Source organism: Quercus lobata, chromosome 3 (genome assembly GCF_001633185.2).
Source record: "Quercus lobata isolate SW786 chromosome 3, ValleyOak3.0 Primary Assembly, whole genome shotgun sequence".
Lineage (NCBI taxonomy): Eukaryota > Viridiplantae > Streptophyta > Magnoliopsida > Fagales > Fagaceae > Quercus > Quercus lobata.
This window is the reverse complement of record NC_044906.1, coordinates 36,186,797-36,200,176: the sequence shown is the minus strand read 5'-3', so window position 1 is coordinate 36,200,176 and position 13,380 is coordinate 36,186,797. Positions and strand designations below refer to the sequence as shown.

The 13,380-nt window shown below is 32.9% G+C and overlaps 2 protein-coding genes across 2 annotated transcripts; both read right to left on the bottom strand.

The window, feature by feature from the left end:
* Positions 1–321: 321 nt before the first annotated feature.
* Positions 322–756, bottom strand: LOC115980825. Its single transcript, XM_031103036.1, has one exon. It carries the CDS (start codon positions 754–756, stop codon positions 322–324), a length of 435 nt encoding a protein of 144 aa, XP_030958896.1.
* Positions 757–2,576: 1,820 nt separating this feature from the next.
* Positions 2,577–9,054, bottom strand: LOC115982119 (aspartate-semialdehyde dehydrogenase). Its single transcript, XM_031104637.1, has 7 exons — positions 8,284–9,054; positions 7,063–7,149; positions 6,891–6,935; positions 6,712–6,807; positions 6,509–6,610; positions 3,120–3,274; positions 2,577–3,043 (listed from the first exon to the last, which is right to left on the bottom strand). The coding sequence occupies exons 1-7, from the start codon at positions 8,851–8,853 to the stop codon at positions 2,962–2,964; spliced, it is 1,137 nt and encodes a 378-aa protein (XP_030960497.1). The 5' UTR covers positions 8,854–9,054; the 3' UTR covers positions 2,577–2,961.
* Positions 9,055–13,380: the final 4,326 nt, after the last annotated feature.

Below are 13,380 nucleotides of genomic sequence, written 5' to 3'. Positions count from 1 at the left end.
CTTACTGATGAATTTTTGCAGTTTCCCTTGCCTAATGAGGGCCTCTATCTGCTGGTTCAAGTCATAACATTCAGATGTGTCATATCCATGATCTCGGTGGAAACGACAATATTTATCCCTGGATCTCTTACTGGGATCTCCCTTCAATTTGCCGGGAAATGTCAAGGCTCTTTTGTCTTTGATCTACATCAGGACTTGATCAATCGGGGTATTCAGGGGAGTGAAGTTTGTGAACCTCCCTGTCGGGGGCTTGGATCGTCGATCATCTCTTTTATCTCCCATTCTTGCCATCTTTCAGCCCCTATCCTGCCGGGCTTCCTCCTACCTCTCTCTCTTCTTGGGCTTCTCCTCACGGGCCAGTAGCGCATCTTCAGCATTCATGTACTTGGTGGCCCTGTAAAGTACATCTGACATGGTTTTCAGGTCATTCTTGTATAAGGAGAATAGAAACTTACCCTTTTGTAACCCATTCGTGAAAGTTGCCATGAGTATCTTGTTGTCAACTTCGTCAATCGAAAGTGCTTCCATGTTGAACTGGGCTATATAAGACCTTAGTGTCTCATCCTCCCGTTGCCTAATGCTCATTAGACATGTGGTTGACTTCTTATATCTATGTCCCCCAATAAAGTGTGAAACGAACTGGGCGCTTAGGTCCTTGAAAGTACTGATGGAATTGGGCGTCAACCTGCTAAACCAAATTCTTGCGGGACCCCTTAATGTGGTAGGGAAGGCCCTACACATGATCTCGTCCGCCATTCCTTGAAGGTGCATCAGGGTCTTAGAGGATTCCAAGTGATCTCGAGGGCAATTGCGCGTGGTTCATCTCCCTGAACGTTGTTAGTGGTTGCCATCGAGCGAGTGAGTACCATGCAACTCTTTGTCCGAGAAGCGTTTGTATGGCTTACAAGTAACAATCCTTTCCCACAGACGGTGCCAACTGATGATGTCGAAAAATCACCAATGAGCTACACAGTCCTTGCACACTCGCAACAACACCTGCACAACAAAAAGAAAAGATCTTACAAAGAACACCAGTGTGGTGCCGGCCAAATACCCTCCAAAGATCAAGTTAGAATCTTTTCGCAACTCTAGAGTGCCAGAGCTGGGATCAATTATGCGTACCTGTTTTCTGAGGGTCTTTGGGTTTTCATAGTAGTGTAGAACCGAACTCCTTTGCTTGCGCACAAGTTTTTTCCTTATAGAGAAGATCTCTATTAATGTGTGTATATTCCAGAATCCTTCTCGTATTAGAATTCCATTCATATTGGGACTCTATGGACTAAGGTTAATCATGAGACACAAGTCCTTTCCATTTAGGGTTTCTTGGAGACCACATAATGACCAGTTGAGTGTCACGTGGCCTTTTGATCTATCCACCCTATGTCCATTAACATAGGATCCATTCACTATTAGCCCATTTATCTAGCAGTCAGTCCATCTAAGTGCATCTAAGTGTATCTGTCACCTCCAATTTTCTCCCTCTTCAATAGCCATGCGTATTATTTTTTAGGTTGTATTTATTACACAAACTGTCACACAGTTTTACCCTCCATTTTTTAATTGAAATCATGACTTGAAAATCGTTTGAACTTGAAAATCTTAACTCCAATGTAATAGCATTACCTTTATTTTAATGTGCATAAAATTAGAATATACTAGGGGAAAAAAAAAAAAAAAAAAAACTAAAAACTAACTGCTTTAGTTTATAAGTTTATTGAGGCTTTTGGTGAAGTAACACCTTTTTTTTCCCAATTGGTGTTTTTTTTGTTGGGGGGGGGGGGGGGGGGGGATTGAGCCTTTTTTAAAACTAGCCTTTTGAGGAAGGGTATTTAGATATACCTTACTAATTGCTTATTTATTATTTGTTGAAAGTATGATACAAAATGAGGGGAAAAGTATTTGTTGTGTAGAACTCATCAAAATAATCTCAAAAAACTTTGAAAACATACTCTGTTTTTTCCAGCTTGCCAAGCACGCACCTAATCTAATCCAAACATCCTCCCAAAAATGCAGCTTGAGAACCTCGATGCTCAAGAATGTAAAAATTGTCACGTTTGGTTTAATTAGAAAGTAGAAATCTGATAAAATTCTTAATAATTTGAAATCCCCATTGTTCGGTTGATTCTTATGAATCTTATAAGACAATTTTTTTTTTTTTTTAATCCTTAAATTTATAAATACAATAATTTCGTGTACTTTCCATCACACTATCACTTTTATGAGACTTTCTGCAAATAAACAATAAGAAGATTAATATGAACTGTAAATTAACTAAAACTCCTAAAATAATATTCTAACACTAACAAATACAATACTAAAATAATTATTTATGTTTTATCAGGATATCATGCATTGTCAAACAAAATTATTTATTTTCTTAAAAGACAAACAATTAGGACTGAAAAGTCCCTCATCTAGCAATTAGGACTAATCATTCTTGAATAACCATTTTAAATCTCTACCTTCACAAGTTTTTCTGTCCTCTTATTTCCTTATCATTCTTATATCCTGACATGCAACATGGAGGCACGTCAACCCTGGGTGATACAAATATTTGGGTTACTAGAGTTGAATAGTTCATAGAAAATGGAAGAATATAATTCAGAGAAATGGAGAACAAGAATTGATAGATTGTTGGAGATTGACACTTGTCACCTACTTATCTGAAGCAGCAGTAAAAGCTTCTAGTTAGCTTCAGTTCTGAGCTACATGTTATTATAACAAAATCTTCCGGTGAAGGATTTACCGCAAATACTATAAGCTGTAATTATTCAGTGACGTACTGAAGCTGAGGCTTAGTAGTTTATAAAGCCTCAAAAACTGCTCAATTTTTAAAAGACTCAATACAAAGGCAACAGCCGCATATGAAGATTACAAGATAGTAAATAACTTAAAAGCGCCATATCTCACCATACTGATAAATCCATTAAACCAAATCATATTTCCGAAACCAATTATGGACTAGAGCAACATCTCGGCAATCTGAACAGCATTAAGTGCAGCTCCCTTGCGTATTTGATCACCACAGACAAAGATGTCCAACCTGCATGAAAGTTTTCTGTTAGTTTTAAGATTTGTCAAAGTGGAAAAGCAACGATTAAAGAAAAAAATATTCTCACCCATTGTTGCCCTCCTGAGACATGTCACGGCGGATCCTACCAACCGCAACATCATCTTTGTTTGACACCTCCAATGGAGTAGGGAAGTGATTGGATACCCGATCATCAATAACCACAACACCTGGAGCATTCTTTAGAATATCCCTGGCCGTGTGCTAGACAACAAGGAAAGAAAATGAACTAAGGGTTGAACCTTCAATTAGGAGTTGCTTTTAATTGTTCAATCCGCCTTTACAAATTTTGGATGGAATTACAAACAAAATGAGACATTGTATAATGGTAATTGCCTTGACATTTTGTGCCAAAGATGATTTTCAAACTTGGAAAAAAGAAGAAAAATAAAAAGTGGAAAGCCCCACTATTGTTCAGCTATCACAGGACAGCAGCATCAATGCAGAGGTGTTCTGCTGTGGACACTAGAGCAGTGATGCAGGAAATTTTTGTGGGGGTTTTGGCTTTGAAAGTTGGGTTTCTTGTTTTGAAAGGGTAGGACTCTAGGATTCAAAGCAGGGAAGGATTGTGGGACTCAGGAACGGTTGGGGTTTTGTGGTGGAATTCTTGATAGGCTTGGGAGCAGTGGCAGATTAAGCGGCTGCAGAGGCAGCTTTGGCAGCAGCACAACTCTCCTGGGGCATCAACAGTTGAAAGGAGCTTTGCATGGTTTTGTAAGATATGTTTTTGGTTTTTTTTTTTTTAAGTGTGGTCTAGGTGTGGGGGCTTTGATTTTTTGTTGACTATTTTGAAGTGGGTGGAGTGCATCAGCACTCTCATACCAAGTTGGCGTCAGATGTGTTGTGGGAAATAAGAAAGGAAAAAGAAAACCCTAGGTTTCACCACCTAACTACCTAAGGGTGTTTGGAATCGGCACAAAGCAACAAATCACTCTAATCAGAAATTTTCTTTATTCAAAATGCACTGCCTCAAACATTTAAGGAGCTCCAAAGATTACAATCAGTAAATTAATACATTATAAATTCCTCAATTGCAATAAAAGCAAATATATAAAATAAAAAATAAAAAAAATTCAACTGGTAAAATGAGAAAAAATCCAAAACAATAAAGTCTACAATAAAGGGGCAATAAATGACATCCCCATATGGAAACTATGAAAACATATATACTAGCATTCATGCTCTGTTGTCCATCCCAACTTTTACATTATAAACACAATTACTTCCCACACAACATATATACAACAATATTCTGATATACTAACCAACACCCCCCCCCCCCCCCCCAAAAAAAAAAAAAAACCCTACAAAGCTTGGAAAGTGAAACAGTGAATTAAATATGAAAAATCAAAGATGCAAACATTCAGAGGGATGTGTTTTAGATCTTCTTAAAGAGAAGCAAAGAGAACAAAATATTAGATCTTGTGAATGAAAGATCAAATCAAAGGGAAACAAATGTTAATAACCTGTATATATTATTTCTTTGATGTTTTATAACACAAGTGCTGTGTAAGAAAATAATAAGTTCATAAATCCTCAAGTCTCTATCTATCCATATATAGGAAAGGACATCTATGATGTGCCAATTTTTGTCCCAATGTTTTGCTCTTGCAAGAACTACAACAACCAAGCCTTAGTCCCAAAATCTAAGGGCCGGCAACTAATTCTCAACAAACTAGTCAAGGTCAACCACATGTATTGTCATTCTATTCATACTCTCTATTACATACTTCATTGACATGTCATTTTTTTACTACTACTAATTTTGTTCCCTCAACTTGAATCAACTTACTATGGATGAGTTGCGGTGGAAACCTGCTTCTCAGGAGATTTTTGATGTTAGATCTTACTATAAAGATTTACAATCCCCTTCCCAGTTGTCTTTTCCTTGGAAGACTGTGTGAAGCCCCAAAGTGCCTTCAAAGATTAATTTCTTTGTATGGAAGGCAGTGTTGGGTAGAATTTTGTCTAATGACAATTTGAGGAAGTGTCAGCTTATTGTTATTTATTGGTATTGTATGTGTAAAAGAGCAGGGGAGACTATAAATCATCTACTCTTGCATTGTCCGATAGTGAGAGAGTTGTGTAGTATGGTGTTTACACTTTTTTGGGTATCTTGGGTTATGCCTAAGTATGTAGTAGAGCTTGTAGCTAGCTTGGCCAGGCAAGTTTAGAATGCATAGAAATGGGGTCATTTGGATCACGGTCCCTCACTGTTTGATGTGGAGGGAGAGGAATGCCCGGATTTTTGAAGGAACCGAAAGAGTGACTCAAGAGTTGAAGATGTCTTTCTTCCAGTCTTTGCTTGGGTGGATATATGCATCGGGTGTTTCCTTTTTTACTTTGTTGACTGATCTGCTAAATAGATGTAGTTTTATACTTTTTAGTTCTATTTGTTCTCCCGATTACCTTATTACATGTCCTGTGTGCGTTGGCTTTTAGTTATGTACTGTCCTTTTTCTATCAATGAAGCTTATTTACTTATCAAAACTTGAATCAACTTACTCTTTCTCATGGGTTCACTAATCACACTCCTTTGCACATGACCAAACCATTACAAGTGAGTCTCCCTAATATTTTCATCCATAGGGATCACCCCTATCTTTAAAGGACTTTCCTAATTTCGAATCTTATTTTGCAAGAACTACAAGAATTTTAACACTCTACTTTGTTTCTACTAACTGCATAATATGAATTTCAAGGACTAAAGACACTAGAAATTGCATACTAGACCATGGTTTTGAAAACCAGCCTGGATCAGCCAATTAGACCGATTCAACTATGAACTGGGACCTATGCCAATCCAATCCGCATTCAAAAATGAGAAAAACTGGTAGTTCATCTGCTAAAACCAGTTCCAAATCCTGAATTTAAATGTTATGCTGATGATAGTTAAGAGACCGAAATGATAGTGTCCCCATGCTAAGAGGTTATAAAAGGTCCCCCCCCCCCCCCCCAAAAAAAAAAAGGCTTTCAAAGTTTAACATCTTGTAGATAATAAAATGCTTAAAAGTCCCATATAAATGGGAAAACAATCTATGAGGGCAACAACTATAGCATTAGATAGTAGATACTAACAACACCTTTGATAATACCAATTGTTTACCTTTTCTTAAAGAAACAAGAAAAAAGAGAAGAATCCCAATCAAAAAGCAAAAGAAGATATTAAAGAGAGAGAAAGAGTACATATAAACACCAAACAAGCAAAACAGATTAATACTTTAACCAAATGCTCAAATCAAATCAAAGGCAAGAAAATGCATTATTACTAATACAAGCATTTCTAACATCAGAATTTCAACCATATGAGTAATCAGTATTTTGAAGGTTACACAAAAATATGAAGCGATGTTCCCATCAACAGATACCACTATAGAGCAAAATCAACTAGAATATTTCCCAGAAGCAATTTCATAGTTTAGAGTATGACATTATTACCTCATCAAGCGAGTTCACAAATTGAAGATTTATACTTTCAGCATGTGCACGCATGACAGGCACCCGTATACATGTGGCAGTCACTTTAACATTCATGTCATTCTGAAGAAGAAGAAAAAAAAGATGAATAATCATTTTGTGTAAGACCAGCAGACTTGTTCTCCCATCCACCAAAGGTATTTCAATGAAGTTTCAATACTTACCCATATTTTCCTTGTCTCTTTTACTAATTTCATTTCCTCTTCATTGTACCCATTTTCCAGAACAGGTGCATTGTGCGAGAACAAATTAAAAGCATACTGCAAAGAGAGATGGTTTTTAAGAGATGGTTCTTTGAGACAATATGGAATCTAACATGATATCCACTAACAAATAGACAGACCTGTTGCTTGAAGATTTGACAAGTTGGCGGTTTACCGTCCAAGACCTTATAAACAAAAGTGAAAACAACACTCAGTTTAGAATAAAGTACAAAAGGATGGACGTATCATCTATTGAATGGGTATAAATATCAAACTGCAAAAAGAAAATCAGATTGAATAATCAGACGAAACCTCACGAGTTTGGAGCTCAAGCTCTTCCATTGCAGCAGCACCAGCACCACTAGCAGCCTGGTACGTACTAACAACCATGCGTAGTACCTGCAACATTCACAACCAACAGAGCAGTGCTTCAGAGAAAAAAACAATGGGAAGGTACAGGAACACCCCCAACATGTAACTTGCTAGATGAAATCAATCAAGGTCTCAAAATGGTGAAAGAAACACAAACCCAAAAATGAAGAGGCATATACATAAAAGTTCACTAATAACCGAATTACCTAAATTCCCAATAAGGCACCAAAATTCAAACAATGAATCCCCACCTTTTATTAAATCTATAATCTATATAAAATGAAAACCTTTGACCATAAGGATTCCATATAAAACCTCTCATATTTACACCCTCCTTTAGAATTTTGTCACTTCATTTTTTTAAATGGTAGAATATATACAAATACAATCATAATAAATGCCTATGAGTAGCTACCGTAATTATCAAATTTTATATATTAGAAAAATAATAAAAGAGAGAATATCATATTTTGTTGAACTTTTGCATGCATTTCGCACAAGTTACTAACTAATAATAATTGCGAGTATTAATTTTTTGCTAAATACAGAAACTTGATAAATTGGTACAACTAAAATAAATAAATAAATAAAATAAAAACCTTGGTTTGGATTCAAAAGTTGCATACAAAGCTGAAAATCTGAACAAATAAAACCCACGAGAGACAATAAAGAGAGAAAGTGGATTGGATTCAAAGATTGTTGAACTAGTAATGTTCTAATATCAAAGCCAGTCACATAACCAAGCAAATTAACAATGCGTGTGCTGATTTATGCTAACAAAAGAAACTTGATAAATCATTACAACAAAACTCAATAATAGAAAAAATGGATTGGATTCAAATATTGCATACAAAGCATCAAAAAGACAAAACAAATAAAATTCAAGTGAGACAATAGAGAGAAAAAGTTTATTGGATTCAAAAATTGTTGAACTAGTTATGTTTTCACATCAAAACCAGTCACATAATCAATCAAATTGACAATGCGTGTGTTGATTTACTGTTAAAAAACAGAAACTTGATAAATCATTACAACAAAACTCAATAAAAGAAAAACATGGGTTCGATTCAAAAATTGCAAACAAAGCACCTAAACAGCAAAACAAGCAAAACCCAAATGAAACAACAGGCAAAGAAAATCTGGGTCTCGCTCACAACACACCTTAGCTCGACGATGAAGAGGCGTGGCAGCCATCAAGCAAATGATGGTAGAGCAATTCGGGTTAGCAATGAGAGCACCCTTTCCCGTCCCAACTTTGATCCCCTTCATAGCATCAGGATTCACCTCAGGAATCACCAAAGGCACATTCTCATCCATCCGAAAAGCCGAGCTATTGTCAACCACAATAGTCCCTTTGTTCACAGCAACGGGTCCGAACTGTTTGCTGATGGAACCACCGGCACTGAAGAGGGCTATATCAACGCCATTGAAGCTTTCCTCGGTGAGCTCTTCGACGGTGTAGTCGTGGCCTTGGAAGGTGTATTGCTTACCGGAAGAGCGTTTAGAGGCGAGCATTTTGATGGAGCGATAAGGGAAGTCACGGTCAGAGAGAACAGAGAGGAACTCTTGGCCTACAGCGCCTGTGACACCTACTACGGCTATGGAGGGTGCTGTTTCTTGAAGGGACATGCGGACGGAGGTGGGAGCAATGATGGGCTTGGTTTTGGAGTTGGGTTTGAAGAGTTGGAGATGATTGGAGGAGAGGAATGAGTTTTGGGTTATGGCCGCCATTTTTTATTGTATGAGTGAGAGGTAGAAATGTATAGGGAGAAATGGTTTGGGTTTTGCAGAGTTCTGTTTTGATTTTGAGAGAGTTTAAGCAAATGAGAAATGAGAGGGAAGAAAAAGGAGAGGCGGCTGCGTTTGGTGGTAGACAGGAAAGGAGAGTGTGGTTTCGAAGATTTACAACTTGAAAGAAGGGTTTTAGAACTGTACCCCGCTGACTTATACCATGTGCTGTTTGGTTTGTTTTGTTTATACCATGTGTTGTTTGGTTTGGTTTGTTTTGTTTTGTTTATACCATGTGCTGTTTTTTTTTTTTTTTTTTTTTCAGAATTTTATATATATCATGAATTCCAACCCCTTGGGGTTTAACACATCTCTTAGAACTTCAATTTTATATATATACTAGTCGTTAACCCGTGCAATGCACGAAAAAGTAATTAACTATGAAAAAAAATCCAACAATGAGTAATTAGACATTTCGCTAATTAGTATATAAAAAAAATGAAGAAATATTTAACTTCTATACTTTTCCATAGTTTAGAAGTGTTGTTTAATATAGAACATCATTGAGTTGTAAGTACATAGTTACCAAATCTACAATTCTTAAATTAATAAGGCAAAACTCCCAATAGTTATGTATATATATACACACACTCAAAACTAATATAAATTGTAAAGATATAAACAAAGACCATGTTATGAGAAACACACATCAAGTTTCAAATTTGAGTAGCAATATGACTTTCTTGTTGTAATAACAATATAAACAATTCAAAACATCTAACAATATCAAAATTATAATACCTAATTCCATTATCTTTTATGTTGAATCCAAACAAATAATTAACTGAAATTAATCCAAACAAATAATTAATCAACCAAAAATCACATGAACCTAAATAAAAAAACATTTAAGGTGAAGAATTAAGATCAACCTACTGAAACACAAATACCAAAAACTCCATACCTAAAACTTCAAAATTTATAGAATCCCCAAATTCTACTTCAAAACCATCCAAATTCAACAAATAAAAAAAACATTTAAGGTGAAGAATTAAGATCAACCTACTGAAACACAAATACCAAAAACTCCAGACCCAAAACTTCAAAATTTATAGAATCCCCAAATTCTACTTCAAAACCAACCAAATTCAACAAATTTATATATAACATACCAAATAAAAATTTATCGGAAAACATAGGTTACAGCTTTGAAACCTATCATAGGTTACAATTAATTAATTGAGTCCAATTTAATTATTTATCATAAAACTGTTGACTCCAATTATAGGTCGCAGCTTTGAACAAATAATTAATTGAGTCCAATTTAATTATTTGTCATAAAACTGTTGTGTTGTGGATGTCGGGTGTGCTATGCTCTTCTAGAGTCGAAAATTAGTAGTATTTATATGTTATCTCTTGGATGTATTAGACTTTGAATGATAGACAACCTCTTTTTATTTTTTCAATATTTATCTTTCTTGGATGTATTAAAATTTGAATGATAGACAATCTCTTTTTAGGAGGGGGGAGATAGTAGCCTTTTTTATAAAGATAAAACGATAATTTTATTTAAATATTAATGATAATGATGAGTTTGAGTTTAAATTGGACCTGTTAAAAAGATAGAGTTTTACTTATTGTTAAGTTTGGACTAAACAAAAATAATTTTATTTACATAAAATGATAATTTTATTTAAATATTGTGCTGACATGGAAAATTGTGGGAGTTTCAAAAGTTTCGATTTTATATATATAATATATATAGACTAGTTTTATATCCGTGCGATGCACGGCTTAGTAAAAGAATTATATATAAATTTTAAAATATATATATATTAATAATATAATTAAATTTAATAACAAATAAAATAGTAAAAATATTTTATAGATAATGGCAAGTTTTAAATTTCTAAAAGCTCTTAGTAATAATTTTATTTGAGGAACATTAATTAATGATTGGAGAGAAATGTTATATCCAGTTGAACTAAGACATGACTTTTACTTGTTCAAATAACAATTAAGGCAAAGTAAGGTGAGGAACAACAAATAATAATTATAACATGCCGACATAATAACATTTATATTTAATTATAATGACTTGCTTGCATCTCAAAGTGTCAAATTAATATCAACACTAAACATGCTAGGATGTTTATGTTAATTAATGTAAATAAGTAAAAAATTAATATCAACATCTAACACCCTTTTATTGCAAGAATTATGATTAAAATTGACCTAATATTTTTACTTTAACCCCAAGAAATCATCTCAAATTTACAAATTAAAAACTACCCAAATTTATAAATAAATAAAAATTGAAAGCAAAATTCACTACAACACACACATAAATATATATACACAAAGAAACTCTGAATTCATTAACTACAAATAATATAAATTTCTAAACATTAAAAAAAATATGGAATTAGAGTTAAAGTAAAGACACTTGAATAAAAATTTTGGAATTAGAGTTAAAGTAAAGACACTCACATGAAAGTTGAATTAACTTTGACAGAAGGGGAAGGCAGGCGAAGTCCTGTAGATTTTCACATCACCTTAAATATCCATTGTTTTTATATCACTCTTTTTATATTTAATCAATTTTTTGTCTCCATTCTTTGTGGAGTGATGTTCATTATCATGGTTTTCGATGCTCAAATCTTGGTCTCATGGCTACCTGTGGATGTACATATTGGAAAAATCAGTAATAGTACCTTACTTTGTCAGTATTTCATATATTTATATATATATATATATACACACACACATATATTACAAATTAAAAGCTACCCAAATTAATTTTTTTTTAAAAATCGAAAGAAAAATTTACTACAACACACACATAAAAATATACACAAAGAAATCTGATTTCAATAATTACAAACAATATAAATTTCTAAACACTACACAAAAAAAAAAAAAAAAAAAAAAAAAATCTAGAATTACAGTTAAAGTAAAGACACTCACATAAACATAGATTTTTCAAAAAGTGAATAAGATTTTTGTTAAAATTAATCCGTTAGTTCTCATGTAAGATATACCATTGAATGGAAGATGTACCATTGATTCTGAAGACCATATATAATAAGTATATAAACTAGATGAAATTTAACAAAAATAACTTAAACAAAAGGCAACCCGCACACAAAACATACTCAATTTGATGAAAAAAAAAATTAAGGACAAAATTTTATGAAAAAACAAAAAGAAGAAGGCAAATACATACATGCAAGTTTCATAGGTAAGGTATAAGAAGGAAATAATATCAACAAACCTTATAGTAGGAAAAGGGAAAAATACACCAAAACTGTATATATACCCCCACTTTTATATTAGATAATTTTAAGTTGTGAAGAAGTTGATAACTTGATATAAACAAAAAGAAAAAGAGTTTACCTAATCAAGAAGTTTATGTTAATTACATATTAGTTTTTTTTTTTTTTTTTTTTTTTTTTACTTTATCCCAAAAGATTAGTTAACGCTATTAGCTAGATTGTTATTAGATTTTTAAAATTTTTTTGTTTATGTTAAAGTTAATACATATTACCTATTTTTTTTGTTACTTTATCCAAAAAAAAAATAGAAGAAAAAATAAAACTTTTAAATTTGTTACTATTAGAATATAGATGGTGTAGGATAAATGTTTATCCAAAAAAAAAAAATACTAACGTAAGCTAAGAGTAAAATTGTTACTTTATAAAATTAAAAAATAAATTAAAAAAAACAAGAAGAAAAAGCTAATACAAACACTTATTGTTACTTTATCCAAACTCTAAAGAAGTTGATAAGATCAAAAACTTTTTGTTTTTATCTAAAAACTTATTGTAGTTTGGTGCTATCACTTGGCTCAACAATTATAATTATATATATATATATATATATTCAAAAATCTAAAAAAAAAATTCTACAATTTGGTGAAACCACTTGTAATCACAGCATCTAAACCCAACTTTTATTATATAATATATGATATATATAAATATATATATATATATATATATATATATATATTAATTATAAAAATGGAAAGATAAGAGATTTTACATTTGGATAATACACGGGTCCCTCGTAGGGCTTATCCCCTATGTGAGAGCTCTGAGACTATGTAAATATTTTTCTTGAAATTTAGATGTTTCTTTTATTTTTACTTTTAAAAATGATAATTGTAACTACGAGAGAGGATTTAAATCTTAAATGGCTATTTTTGAAATACTAGGAGGTATTGTTACAAGGCTCTTAGAGCACGTTCGGTAAACTGTAATAATAATTACATAGGAATAGATATTATAAGGAATACAAGATGTTGCAATGTAATACTTATTCCTATTCATTTTTTTAGTGACAATACAAGAATAGAACCTTGAAGATAATGGAATGTTTAAATCAAATTGTCTAAATCGTAGCATTATAATAAAATTTAAGATATATTTTAGGAAATATCTTACTCATATAATTATATATCCTATAAAATAATATTTTTTAAATTTGAAAGAAAGATTAGTTATTTTTTATGGCTTTTTATTTTCATAA

What these genes read in the sequence shown, in the direction of transcription:
- LOC115980825 (XM_031103036.1), bottom strand. Translation starts at nt 756, where the DNA reads ATGGCGGACGAGATCATGTGTAGGGCCTTCCCTACCACATTAAGGGGT.
- LOC115982119 (XM_031104637.1), bottom strand. Translation starts at nt 8,853, where the DNA reads ATGGCGGCCATAACCCAAAACTCATTCCTCTCCTCCAATCATCTCCAA. An exon ending in TTGAGCTCCAAACTCGTGAG is followed by an intron (nt 6,936 to 7,062) that starts GTTTCGTCTGAT and finishes TTTGTTTATAAG; the next exon opens with GTCTTGGACGGTAAACCGCC. An exon ending in TCTCAGGAGGGCAACAATGG is followed by an intron (nt 3,044 to 3,119) that starts GTGAGAATATTT and finishes ACTTTCATGCAG; the next exon opens with GTTGGACATCTTTGTCTGTG.